General features: G+C 34.3%; 1 protein-coding gene across 5 annotated transcripts in view; it reads left to right on the top strand.

Moving 5' to 3' along the window:
* Positions 1-15,065, top strand: part of MYH15 (myosin heavy chain 15) — a 108,687-nt gene that overhangs the window by 83,617 nt on the left and 10,005 nt on the right. For all 5 annotated transcript variants that reach the window (XM_074301119.1, XM_074301118.1, XM_074301121.1 and 2 more), the window contains one exon: positions 3,281-3,384. In XM_074301119.1, coding sequence (XP_074157220.1) covers positions 3,281-3,373 — 93 coding nt within the window. In that variant the 3' untranslated portion in view covers positions 3,374-3,384. The remainder of the gene's footprint in view (positions 1-3,280; positions 3,385-15,065) is intronic.

The raw sequence follows: 15,065 nt of genomic DNA, 5'->3' as shown, positions 1-15,065 counted from the left end.
AACTCATTGAAAATATATTTGTTTGCATTTAAATACATAAATTTACAAATTTCATCAAAGCTCTTTGTAATTTAACCTATGTTAAACTTTTAAAAATCTAAAAGCCAATTTCTTAATTTTTCAGGTTAATTCTGAAATTAACAAAAGCTTGTTACCCCACACACATTCCTGTTGAACATAATGTGCTTTTTTTCCGCATGAGAAAATGACATGTTTATAATGAATATTTCTTATAGATACTCAATATCTTCTATATTTCTACTAAAAAAGTAAATTAACTCTTAGAACAGGTACTCAGATTACAAAATTTGTTACCATTAAAACACCCAATCTTTTGGTGGTTGTTTGGCTTTGGAAAAAATGACTTCAGTGAGGGGCTTCTGCAGGTTCATTTACAAAAATCTCAGTCATAAATTGTAAAGGGCTGAAACTCTTGAGTTAATGCACTGAGGTCAGCACTTGAGGCTAATTAGCAATTGAACAATGCTCTATAAGAATATGCTTGGAAAATGGCCCTTCCCACCATCCTGTGCTGGCCCAATCATTTGGTATATACAGAAAATTGTGGGAGGGATTTGGGATGACGTGAGACTAGCCACGATCACTTCTGGATGGGAGAGAAAAAGATGAGGTCGTGGAGATCCTACACATCCATTCCCCTTGACTTCTACTGCTAAAGACCAAGAATAAAGACTTTTGCTTATCCTGAATCTGGCTAATTCTAAGGTATCCAGGGTTCTAATGTGGTCATCACAATAAAATTTCCCCCTTTCTCATCATTAAAAGAAAAAAAAAAAATTCATCTCCAGGGGAAAAGGGAAGAGAACTCTGAATGCATTCGTATATACAAATTTCACAAAATGTCCATGTTAGCCATCCTTCCGACAATTTGGAAATCTATATTTTTTAAAATGATTATATTTATATTTACTCATAGATTTTAGCTTCTCTTTAGTTTTTCAATGCTAATCCCTTCTTATTCAGGAGGAGATAGGTTTTTCCTTTAGCTGCCTTTCTCTTGCCATACCATGAGATCTACTTGGAATACAGAAAAAGACTATATCCTTTAAAAGTTTGGAAACTTTTTGCTATAATAAAGCAAATGGGGGAAAATTCTCTTGTCTTCTAATTACATTTTTTTCTTTTGCCTACTCACATCATAGGAAAAAAGCAACTCTAACCAGATAAACACAGACTACACTGACACTATTGACAGCATTCACACTAGTTCTATATAATGAACAATAGATAAATAAAATAGAAAAGGCTGTGAGAAAGAGCAAATCAGGGCAACTTTTTTGAGCTGTTTCTCTTGTTGAAGAAATTAAGCTAAAGTTTCAAACAGACTAAATTTTTTCTCTTTCCTACAAAAATGCAGTCTTCCTCTTTTTTCATCTGTATCGTCCACTTCCCCCATCGCAGATTTCACAAAGCCCCTTATTTTGTCCCACTAATGGGATTTCTCTAAAACTGCCCAAAGTTCTTATTCCATTAGATGCCATAGTCTAATGTCCTCCTTCTCCCATCTTCTGTCTCCCCTTTTCCCTTTTTTCACCATCCTCCTCACAATGCCAATTGTTGAGGTCCAAAAAATAATGGTATAAATAACTGATTTCATTCAAACAGGGATATATAAAAAAGCATGTAAAAATATGATTGTTGAAAACAGTGCAAAATATATATGCCAACAATCCTGATGAGTGGGATTTCTCCCCTCAGAAGTCATAGGAGGGGTGCCAAGTACAACTGCCAGGAAGTGGAAAATATGCCAAGTCTGGTTCAGGTCTCCTCATAAGGTTCCGGCTAATGGGTATGTCAAAGTTAAATCACCAGTGCAAAGCCTTCTATTATTCATGAAACCAAAAACCTTTTTTCTCTAGCTGCTTAAGTCTGGGTCTATAATCCAGCAGTATTTGTTAGTTCTAAAGTGGCCTATAATCTTATCTATTCTACAGCCTAGGGCTTGAAATACCTTCGGCATCTCAGGACTTGCTCCCTCATTCATAATATCTGGCTTTGGCTTATCACAGTTTGTTTAGGGGGAAATTACTTACATGTCCTTCAAACACGAAATCAACTGTGGGAGGGGGATGAGAAGACTCAAAGCAACTGGAAGGCATCAATCTTTGTCAAAAATATTTTCAACCATTGGTAAATCAGGGATGGAGGTATAGAGATGGAAGGGGGTGGAAGGTGGGGAAAATTTGAATTGGAGATGATCTATTTCAACACCCTCATATTATAGGCAAGGAAATTGTGGATGACTCTAAGATCCCTTCCAGTTTAAGCCTAGAGGGTTTAAATGACTCTCAAGTTTCACAGTAGATTAGTAGTCCAAACAAGGAGTCAAAGCCAGGTCTCCTGATTTCCTGACTCCATTCTCTTCCTATTCTACCTTGTGATTTTATAAAAGAATTCCTTCATCCAAGGAAAAACTTTCCAGAGGCCATCATTGAATCACAGGGTTTCCTGGTTTCTCAATTATAGAAGAAAATGCTCCAAATTTTGCAACTTTTTCAAACCAACATAAGATATTTAGCTAGATTGATAGGGAATGATTGTGTAGGCTCTGGGTGGGATTTCCAAGTCTTTTATCTCATAGAATTAAGGGAAGGAAGAATTATCTTTTCCTCTGGCAAGACAATTGAGATTGAATAACACACAATTAGTAAGTATTAAGTATCCGAGATTAGATTTGAACTCAGGGCCACCCGACTTCAGAGCTGGTACTCTATCTACTGTGCCATATAGCTGTCCAGGAGGAACTATCTCTGAAGAGCAATGCTTCATTATGCAAAGAAAAGACCTGAGCTCAATAAAAAATATCATCTGAGTTTGTTGTTTATAAGTAAATTGAAAGATTCTCAAAGGTAGATACAGAATAATTATAATAATTGCTAACATTTATATAATGTTTACTGTGTGTTAAATGTTTACTATTATTATCTCATTTAACCCTCACAAGTTTAGGAGGTAGGTGCTATTATGGTGGTCCCCATTTTTTAGATGAGAAACCTGAGGCAAACAGAGTTAGGGGACTTGGCCAAGGTCACACAGATAGCAAGTGTTTAAAGCCAGATTTGAATTCAGGCATTCCTGACTCCAGACACGTGTTGTATTTCCAGTGTAACATTCCGCTACAAATGGAGACCTGGCCAAGGGGCAAGGACAGGGTAGAAACAAAGCTTTTTCTCCTCCTTTTTTTAAATTGATGAAGCAGCACAATTATTATTCACAATATAGTACATAAACACCCCATTTCCCACTCCATCTATTTCAGATTTATGAAGAGAAACAAGTCACTATTCCAGAAGAACCGGAGACCAGACTATTTCAAAACACTAGCAGTTACATGGCTACCAGTCAGAGCTGAACTTAAAACAAGTGAGCATTTGGAGAGAAAATATTGAGAATTAAATAACTAAGACGATTGCTTTCGTATAATTTTAATCATATGGCTGTCTAGTATTAAACATCTTTCTTTAAAACTGAAATTTAAATAAAAATAAATTATCATACTTTCTTGGATCCTGCTTTGATCTTCTCTCCTTCTCTCTCTGTGTCTCTCTCTGTCTCTCATTTCTTTCTTCTCTCTCATTTCTCTCTTTCTTCTCTTTCATTTTTCTCTTTCCCTCTTATCTTCTCTTTCATTCTTTCTCTTCTTCCTCTCTGTCATTCTTTCCTCTCCTCTCATTCTTTGTGTCATTCTCTTTTTCTTTCTCTCTCTTTTCTCTCTCATACATTCTCTTTTTTTCTCATTCTCTCTTATCTCTTTTCTCTATCCTGTCATTTTCTCTTCTCTTTTCTCTCTCATTCTATCTTCTTTGCCATCTTCTTTTCTCTTTTCTCTCTCTCATTCTCTCCTCCTCTCTTTTCTTTCATTCTCTTATTCTCTCTCCTCTTTCTCTTCTCTCTTTGTGTCTTTGTGTCTTTCTGTCTCTCTGTCTCTGTCTCTATCCTTCCCCTTTCCTCCCTTCTTCTCTCTCACTGTCTTTCTGTCTCTGCCTGTATCTTCACATTTATTCCTGATTGCCTTACCTCTAACAACAACAAAACCAAAAGGGGAAGGTAGGTGGTCTAATGAATAGAAATCTGGTCTTAGAATGGACCTGAATTTAAATCCTACTTCAGACTTGTACTAGGTATATGACTCTGGGCAATTCAAATAACTTCTGATTGCTTGTTCCTCACCCCCACTCCCAAAATGTCAGGTTTTAAAAAATAAAGAATCATAGTTGATTCTTCCTTCAGTTTCTATACTACTAATACTAATAATACTAAAAATGCGAGTGGCAATGTGAGTATAGTGAATGGATAGTTAACTTCAGAGTCAGGAAAACCTGAGTTCAAATCCCATTTTTAATTCATACTAGCTATGTGATACTATGAGAAAATTCATGTAACTTCCTCCATATTGCTTCAGATAACTTCCCAAGATTTTAAATTACAGAGCAAGGATGATCTACCTTGTTAGCAGGCTAGTGGATATGAATGTCAATATGAATGAAATCTCAGGCCCCCAAATAGAAATATTTATAAATAACACTACTTTCTCTTCATATTGTCAAAATATTATATTTTATTAAAATAAATTATTCTCATTCCCAATTCTCTTATTTTAATAATCTCCTGAACCAATAGACGTACCCTATATAACACTGTCCAACTGACTTCATTTCATAATAATATTGTTAGTATATTATAACTGAACTCTACATGGTAAATTCAGAAAACACTATTATAATGACATCTAACTGATTACCCATTCACAACCAAATTTTCAGGGAACAAATGCCTTCTAGGACATGATTTCACCTATCATTATGCTGAAGGAATTAATGACTTTAATGGACCTATATTCCTGTTGTAGCAGCCAAATAGTTGTGATTCTTTAGCTCTAAAGTAATCCACCAATCCTATTGGAATGTGGCTGACAAGATAGGACTAGGGTTGTAAAAAAGACTAGGACTGCTGTTCTCAGCCTCAGTCACTCTCCTTCCCTCCCCGCCCCTAACAACTTTTCTTCAACTGTGTTGTTTCAAAAACAAAATTTTACAAACAAAAAACTAGCTCCTTTGATAATTGTTGCTATGATTTTCCCATTTCTTGCCTTAACCCATCCATCACTCTCTGGGGAGATGATGGGTTCAATTTAATTCAACAAGTATTTGTTAAATGCCTAATATGGTACTAAATTCTGGGATTTCAAAAGCATGAAATCATCCTAAAGTAGCTTATATTCTACAAATATAAATCTACAGATTTGTTGCTGCCTTGTAGATTTTTTTTAAAATGTTAAGATTTCATTAAAATGTGCTTAAACTAAAGTAATACCTGAGTGGTCATATAAGACAGAAGTAGTAGCACAGAAGTGGAGAAGGCAAATGTTCTGATTTTGGGGGAAGGGAAGAAAATAAAAACTGTTAAATAAAGACCAGTGAGTTTGATGTCAGTTCCTGACAAAACTATAGAACATATTTTTAAAGAGATAGTAAACTCCTAAAAGAGGAAGTAGTCATATATGGAAATATGTTAAGAATTGATTGTACTTGTATAACCTATATCAGTTTGTTTGCTGGTTTGGGAAGGGAAGAGATAAGGGAGAGGAGGAAAAAAATTGGAACTCAAAATCTTAGAAAATGAATATTGAAAACCATCTTTACTTGTAATAGGAAAAATAGTATACCATTAAAATAGATTAAAAAGAAAAAGAATCAGTCATCACATAGCATCAGTTTGGTTTCAAGAACAAGTCACATCAGTTGTTATTATTCAGTTGTTTTTCAGTCATGTCCAACTATTCATGAATCTATTTGAGGTTTTCCTGGCAAAAATACTAGAGTGATTTGCTAATTCCTTCTTTAGCTCATTTTACAGATGAGGAAACTGAGGGAAACAGGATTAAGTGATTCTCTGAGAGTCACCCAGCTAGTAAATATCTTCGAAGAATTTGAACTCACAAAAATGACTCCTCCTGACTCCAGGATAAGCATTCAATATACTGTGCTACCTAGCTCCCCATAATTTGGTACAACTTAATTGATTAGATGATTTTTCGATAGAGTGCTAAACTAAATCGTAGAAATATTGTACATATAACATACCTACATTTTAGCAAGGTTTTAAATAATACTTTTTATTTTCTCTCCTTCCCACCTCCCCCCCAATTCCCAAAAAGAAAAACAAAAACAAAAACAAAAAAGTTAAATAAAACCTTTATTATAAATATGTGTGGTTAAAGAAAACAAATTCCTACATTGGCCATGTCCATAAAATGTAACTTGTTCTTCATATTTAGTACACCTCTCTGTAAGAAGGTGGGTAGCATGCTCTATCATCAGCCCTCTGGAATCATGTTTGGCCATTGTACTAATTTAAGATCTCAAGACTTTGAAAGTTTTTACAATATTGTTATGAGAGTATAAATCATTCTTCTGGTTCTACTCATTTCACTCTGCACTATTTCATAACTTCTTCTCAGGTTTCTCTGAAACCCCTTTCATAATTTATCTTTAGTGCATTTGTATTCCATTAAATAAACATGCCATAATTTATTCAGTAATCTGATAAAGCATCTGAATAATATTGGGGGGGGCAGAAGTGGGGAAATATTTGCTAGGCAATGGTGCAACCAGAAGGATTCAGAAATAAGTTAATTAGCTGAACCAGAAAAAGTTTAAAAATGACTTCATATAATTGGGTGTATCTAATGGATTTAGGTGTGGCTCTGTGTTGTTTAATTTGTGATTGATTTAATTAATTTAAAATAATTTAATGTTTTACTTGATAATTTGAATAAAAAGAAAGTAGCATCCTTTTCATTTTTTGAGTTATAAATGAGAGCCCCTCCTTTGTTAAGTGACATAAACTAAATAACAGAGTCACAATTCAAAATGTTTTTTGACAAGCTTACAAGAGTGGGGGACAAATATAATAAGATGGGCTTTAAAATTGCCATTATTATTCAGCAGCTAATTTGTTTCAAAAGTACTGGGTTTGGATGGACTGAAAGCTTACTATGAGACAACAACAAAGGAGAGCTGAAAAGTCTAGTAGGACCTTGGTTACCATTATGAGAGTGACAGTTTTCAGGAATAACTGGAAGCTGCACATTTTCCTGTCTTACTACATCTGGACTACTCTGTTCAATTCTGAGTGCCACATTTTAACAAAACATTGATAAGCTATAGAATGTGAAGAGACTAGGGGTCCAAGAAAGAACCAGAATGCTAAAAAGTCTTAAGTTCATGATATATGAAGAACATTTGAAGTAAACAATATGGAGAATCTAAGACTCAGAATACTAAGGTAGTCGAAGTATTTGAAAGGCTGTCATGTACAGAGTTTTTCATTTGATTCCAGAGGAGAGCACTAAAAACAACAGATACAACTTGAAAAGTGGCGGATTTAGGCTTTGCATTGAAAAAAAGAATGACTACAAAATAAATTAGAACTGTCCAAAAGTCAAATGGGCTATCTTTGGAGGTGGTGGGGCTCCTGTTTACTGAAGGTTTTCTTAAGCAAAGAATAAATAATGGAATAGGGTTATGGAATAGGGTTTCTGTTACAGGTAAAGTTTAAACTTGATGACTTCTGAGGTCCCTACAAATGCTGAAAATCTATAATTCTGTTAGTACAGGCAAATATTGAAATGCAAAATTTATTCCAAGTGAATATTTTATTTATGAATATAATATTTATCCCAAATGATTTCAGAGGCTGGGAAGGCACTGACAATTGGAGCATTATTAAAAGAGGACCCTATGTAACAACTGAGCTCAAAAAAAAAGTAGGGATTCTAAGAGATATGGAAAAGCATTTGGAGAATGGAAATAGAACAGCATCTATAAGGATTAGCATGTAGATTTGGGTAGACACAGAATATGTGTAGAGTAATAGAAAATAATAGTGGAAAGATAAGTTAGAGCCGCATTGTGAAGGGTTTTCAAAATACTAAATTGAGAAAATTGAAGGTTTTTTTTTTCCTGAAGAAATAAGAAATTATTAAATATTCTGGAGCTGGAGCGATATGGACCAGCTTGTGATTTTTATTGTTGTTATTTAGTCATTTTTCATTTGTGTTCAAATTTTGATGACCTCATTTGGGGTTTTCTTGGTAGAAATACTAGTGTAGTTTTTTGCCTTTTCCTTCTCTAGCTCATTTACAGATAAGAAATTGAAGCAAACAGAGTTAAGTGACTTGCCAGTAAATGTCTGAGGCCAGATCTGAACTCGTGAAAACGAGTCTTTGTGACTCTAGACTCACAACTCTATGCAGTATAGTGCCTCTTAGCTTCTTGTTTGTGCGTTAAGAAAGTGATGAAATGCTAAACAAATGCAGAGGTTATCTGCACGAAGGGAAAGCAATATGAAGGATGTTGATGAACTATCATTGAGATTTGGCAATGTTTTGGATGGATGTGTAGAGAGAGTAAAGAGTTAGTGATAGTTCACTGGTTGCAAAATTTGTGAAGGACTAGTACAGAGAAGTTAGAAAAAAGAGGAATAGACAGTGGGAAAAATGAGTTCTACTTTGTACATGTTGAGTTTAAGATAATTATTTAGGAGGAATGTCCAAAAGGTAGGTGATAATATGAGGCTGTTGTTTAGTTATATCTGACTCCTTGTGACCTCTTTGTATTGTGTTTTTGGCTAAGATACTGGAATGGCTTGCTATTTCCTTCTCCAGGTCATTTTACAGATGAAGAAACTGAGGCAAAAAGGGGGAAATGACTTTGTTCAGAATTACATAGCTAGTATGTATTTAAAGTCATATTTTAAATCAAAGAGATGAGTCTCTAATCATTGTGCCATAAAGTGGAGACTAGATTTGTAGATTGGGGGGGGGGGGTATTTGAATAGAGTAATTAGTTAGACTCATTTGAACTGATAAGGTAAAGAGGGACAGAGACAGAGACAAAGAGACAGATTTGAAAAAGAGAAGAGGATCCTAGGTAAAATTTGTGGCTCATCCTTAAATAGAGGAAGGATTTGAATGATAATGATGATGATGATGATGATGTAGATCAACCCACTGTTCGAATGTCAAATATATGTTTGCCAAAAAGATCATTTTATGGAGAACTCATACATGGCAAGTGCTTACAAGGACATTCTCAAGATCTTTTTTAAGAATTTTGAAATTGATTGTATGATATGGGAGATACTGGCACAGAACACCCAGTGTGGCGTGCCCTCATCAGAGAAGTTGCTGTGCTTTATGAGAAAAGTAGATTTGAGTTAGCTCAGAAGAAATGCGAGATGTACAAGGTTAGAGAAAAGACTCCAATTGTATATCGTGACTATTTGTGTCTGACCTGTGGCAGAGCATTCTGAGCTTGTATTGGTCTGATCAACCACAATTAAACACACTAACTTGACTAACATAGTGATATCAATTTGGTCTTCTTTGAGAATTAAGGACAACAATCGACCAAGGTAAGCCCACTGAGAAGGAGTGATCAGGAAGGAAAAGTCTAAAAAACAATGTTATAAAAAAAAAAAACCTAATAAAATCTGCAGAGCATAGATGAGGTCATGGTTGAAAGTTTCAGAGAAGTCACAAGAATGTGAAATGAAAAAAGATCATTGCATTGAGAAATCAAGGGATGAGTTTCTGTTTGACGGATAAGGTTACAAGTCCAAGAGCATATGGAACAGAAGTGAGTGAGAGTTTATCTCTGAACCTGCTTTTTCTTTCTGGGATTTTGCCCCTCTCATGGTTTTCTTCCTTCCCTTCTTAGGAAGAAAGAAACAGAATCAAATTCCTTTCTATTTTTTTTTTTAACTTTATCAAATAAGACCAAAAGTGAAAAAACAGGTGTGAGGTGTTTTTGTTGTTGTTGTTGTTGTTGTTGTACCTATCAAGGCAAGTTGGATTCATTTATATGTCAGAGGAAATCCATCTTTTTCCTACATCCTCCCCTATTTTTTATAAGAGAAGTAATTTTAAATCTGAATTTTATATATGTCTGTACAAGTAATAGCTTTAATGTTTTTGCCATTACAATTTCATGGGAGGCAGATAGGTGGCTCAGTAGAGAGTAAGCTAAGTCTCAAATTGGAAAGAGCTGAGTTCAAATCTGTTTTCAGATGTGTATTAGCTATATGATCTTAGGAAAGTCTGGTTTGCCTTAATCCACTGGAAAAACTTTTATTTGCTTTAATCTGCAGGAAAAGGAAATGACAAACCACTCTATTGTCTTTGCCAAGAAAATACCATGGACAAGATAATCCATGGAGGTCACAAAGAGATGGATACTACTGAACAATAAATTACATAGGATCTCTAGGAGATAACACATAACAAAAAATTTCCTAGAAACTTTTCTAATCTACTCTGAATCTGTTGCATCTAGAAACCCTTGTAGTAAGCCAGGCCCTACATTCAGAAATGTCACACATCTGTTTCCAACTCTTTTATTAGTCATGCTCTGAAATTTTATTTTTTTCTCAACTAAAAGAAGCTTGACAAAGGCTAAGTTTACAATGTGGCAGCAATAGGATTCATCCTAGCATAAACATGTTGTTCGATGTTCTTTTTGTAATTGCTTGTACTTGTTTCCTGATCCATCTCCTTGATGTCAGAAACTACAGTAAATGAAGTAGTGAGCCATATTCCTGATCGACTCTTAACCTGTTTCACTGCATTCATACAGATAATGACATCTGGAAAGTGGCTCAGGAGAATTAAAATCAAGGCAGAAATGAAGGCTGTGGACAAACTTAAGGATTTCTGTTCTTTTCTTTTTGTTGTTTACTCCTTATAGCTCTAGGAATACCTGGATGAGAATATTTCATAAACTCCAACCCAAGACCCTGAGAGCAGGCTCCCTTCTCAATGTATTGAAAAAAAAAACCCAATAGTAACAACACAATGATATTTGTGTAATATGTTAAGCTTTAAAAAGGGCTTTACAAATATCTCATTTGTTCCTCACAAATAACCCTGGGAGGTAAAATGCTACTAGAAAACTGAGGAAGACAGAAAGAAAATTACTTTTCCAGGGATTATCCAGCTAGTAAACTTAGCTGAGTAAATGACTGATGCTGAATTTGAATTCAGGTCTAGCGCTAGAGTCATACAGTTGTCTCTTCGTAATAAATTTGCCAATCAATTAATCAAGCAACACTCACCTATTTACTACTGTGCACTAACTGCAATGATAAGTAGCAGGATTACAAAAACAAAAGCAAAAGAGTTACTGTCCTCATGGAATTTACATTCTAATGGGGAGGCAATACAAACATACTTTAGTATATATAAATATATATATGAAGAAATTCAAAGTAATCTTGTATGGATGGCAGGAGCAAATGAGAGGATTAGAAAAGGTTTCACTCACCAGAAAGAATATAGCACTCTCCAAAATCTATAAAGAAATAAGGGGGGGGGGGAGAATAAGATAAGGTGGGAAAGAGAATATATGGCAGGGAGGTTAAGTAATAATTGCAGGACAAGTTAATGGGTAGAAGTAAAGTAGAAGAATCAACAGGAATAGAAAATAAAACATCAATAATAATTATAATCAAGAGTAAAATTTACTAGGAATAAAAGTAGGGGTAGTAGTCTTTGATCTCAGACAAAATCAAACTTAAAAAAGATTCTATCAAGAGATAAAGTTACATTATATATCAGCCATATTAAAATTGTTATAGAAGTATGTGTATAGGGATATGTATGTGTGTATGTATATGTCTGTAATAGGGGTGTATATGGATATATGCATGCATAAATACATATTATATATGTATATATGTGTTTGTGTATGTGTATATAATTATATCCATGCTTAACTGCAGCCTTTTTGGGAGAATGGGGAGAGGAAAGGGAAAAATAGAATACAGTTAAAAAGTGCGCAACAAAGAACAAAAGAAAACATACATGGAAGCAAAGAAAAGATGAACAGTTATGAATATAATATCTTCTATTAAATGGAAATATTTTGAATCCTTCCCTACATTCTGCTGGGCCCATGACAATAACTTTTGGGGTTTTTTTTTGGGGGGGTTGTCCGTCTGCCTTTTTCTATTTTGTTTTTTCTTATTTTGCATTTAAATTTTAGATAAATAAATACATTTTTAAAAAAGAAAAAGAAAAGGTTTACCCTAAAGTGATCCTTACCTGAATCTTTTTTTTTGTTCTTGCTTTATTTTTTTATTTTTTATTTTTTTATATTTTATTTTGTTTTTTATTAATTTTTATAATTATAACATTTTCTTTGACAGTACATATGCATAGGTAAAATTTTTTTTTCAACATTATCCCTTGTACTCCCTTCTGTTCCGAGTTTTTCCCCTCCTTCCCTCCACCCCCTCCCCTAGATGGCAGGCATTCCCATACATATTAAATATCTTATAGTATATCCTAGGTACAATACATATGTGCAGAACTGAATTTTGTTGTTGTTGTTGTTGCAAAGGAAGGATTGTATTCGCAAGGTAAAAATAATCTGGGAAGAGAAACAAAACAAAACAAAACCAACCAACAAACAAACAAACAAACAAAAAAAAAAAAAAAAAAAAAAAAAACAATGCTAACAGTTTACACTCATTTCCCAGTGTTCCTTCTCTGGGTGTAGCTGATTCTGTCCATCACTGATCAATTGGAATTGGATTAGTTCTTCTCTATGTTGAAGATATCCACTTCCATCAGAATACATCCTCATACAGTATCATTGTTGAAGTGTATAATGATCCCCTAGTTCTGCTCGTTTCACTCAGCATCAGTTGATGTAAGTCTCTCCAAACCTCTCTGTATTCCTCCTGTTTGTCATTTCTTACAGAACAATAATATTCCACTTACCTGAGTCTTGAAGGAAAATAGGGATCCTAGGAAATAGAGATTAGAAAGAAGAAAATGGGAGACAGTCAGTGCAAAGACAAAGAGATGGAAAGTTAGAGGAGTCTGTGAGACACAGTAAGAAAGCTAATTGACTGAACAATAGAATTGTGGAGCTGAATATTGTTTAAATAGGGTTAGAAAAATATGTTGAAGCAAGGTCTTGAATGATTTTAAATGCCATTAGAATTTATATTTGATCCCAGAAGCAAGAGAGAGCCACTGGAGTTCACTGAGTAGGGATGTTAACATGATGGCTAAAGTAAGTTATAAGATGAGCCAGATCTCCATCCTCCTTCCTTTCACCCTCCTTTAAGAGTGTGTGTGTGTGTGTGTGTGTGTGTGTGTGTGTGTGTGTGTAAATACCCATAGTTACCAAAATACTAGTCTAGGAATAGATTGATACCTCTCATAATCAAGACTTAAAACCCGTGGGAATTAAGAAAATCATTGAGTGTAAAATATACCAGAATACATTAGAAATAATCCTCACTCTGTAAATATCAGGAAAGTTAGGAAGTCACCTTTTCTGCTGCTGTATCATACAAACTAGTCTTGGCACAAGTTCTAGACATGAAATTCAATCTATAGACTTCAAACAAAACATATTTATCCTAGAAGTATATGGAAGAATCCCCACTTCCTGTGTTTCACCTTTAGAATCCAACTGATTGATGAGATATTGATTTATCTTCAATAAATGTTGCTAGGATATATGAACTGTTTTCTATTTCTCTTATGTAGTTACTAGATTACCCCAAAGTCCTTTCAGGGAACATGTGATGCTAAATGGTGGAGAAATTGGGTAGGAAAGCTTATTAGCTCTCCTGTTCTCCATATCCCTTATAAAACTATACACAAACACACACACACACATACACACACACACACAACACACACACACATGCACACACAAATGGTACCAGGAATGTTTATTATGGTAACTCACAACTCAGGATGAAAGACCTTCTAAGTTCAGTAATGAGAATTCCTTCTTTTGCTTTTAATTTACATTTATTTTTAATTTCATGAATTGCACAAAAAACTTGCAATATCTGTTCTTAAAAATAGGGCATGTACAAAAGATTTCTAGAAGATGATTCTCAGGAACTGGTAGATATTAAATAAGAATCCCATGAGAGTATAGTACTTGGCTCCTGTTAGCCATTAATCTAGATAGCTAGAATTCAATTGGAGGCTCCTATTATTAGTTAACCTAATAGTTATAAAATACCTTATGTATTATAGTTATAGAATAAGGACTGGAGCTCAGGAAAAAGGTTAGAATGAGTTATATAAATTGGGAAGTTCTATATAAATATGGTGATTAGATCTATTGGAGCTCATGAGATCAATCTTTCCATAGAAGTATAAAAATCTACCCACTATAACCAACATAAAAACTAAAGGACTTAAATGTCTAATGAGATACTGCATTAGTGAAAAACTCATATCTACTTCAATTAAATCCCATTGTAAAACAGATTATAGGGACTCCTAGAGACTATGAAGGCTCTTTGTATGGTCAGAAGTATTGGGTTAACCCCCACTAGATCTTGAGGAATCTAGAGATAAAGATCTGTGACCTCTAGAAGATGTCATGTTTTGTCATAAAAGATTTTTTCTTATCTGCTCATATGTATGTATATATAACAAATAATTATGAGCTAACATTTATATAGCATTTACTATGTATCAGGGACTGTGTTAATGTTTTACAATTATCTCATTTGATCCTCACAACAATCGTAGGCATGTTACTGATTAAAAAAAAAATAAACTCCAACAGATGTCGGAAGAGTTGCCCATGTTTACAAAGCTATTGAGTATTAGAAACCACTTTTGAATTCAGATCTCCCTGACTTCAGATCTGAGGCTCCATCCACTATGCCACCTGATTGTCCCTAACAAATACTTGGATGAAAAGGGGAAATAACTCCTAATAAAATAAGGGTCAGGAAAAAGAAATTGAACCTTTCAAGTAGATGCTTCTGACTTATCTGATTGGAATTAAAATCTAAACTAAGCAAAGTTATTGTATTTCATTTAATCTCTTTTATAGCCTCTTGGTGCAGCTAACTAAGAAAGGAAAAAAATTTTTAAAAATTATTTTTTCATTCTAGGGATTTGTTAAAATAAAGAAAATATTAATGACTATTTCTACAGGGAAATAGTGCTGTTTTTTTTTCTTTTTCTTTTCTTTTTTTTTAATCATATCTTTTTA

Source organism: Sminthopsis crassicaudata, chromosome 3 (assembly GCF_048593235.1).
Source record: "Sminthopsis crassicaudata isolate SCR6 chromosome 3, ASM4859323v1, whole genome shotgun sequence".
Classification (NCBI taxonomy): domain Eukaryota; kingdom Metazoa; phylum Chordata; class Mammalia; order Dasyuromorphia; family Dasyuridae; genus Sminthopsis; species Sminthopsis crassicaudata.
Note: the sequence above shows the minus strand (reverse complement) of the source record. Positions and strands in the feature narration are given on the sequence as shown.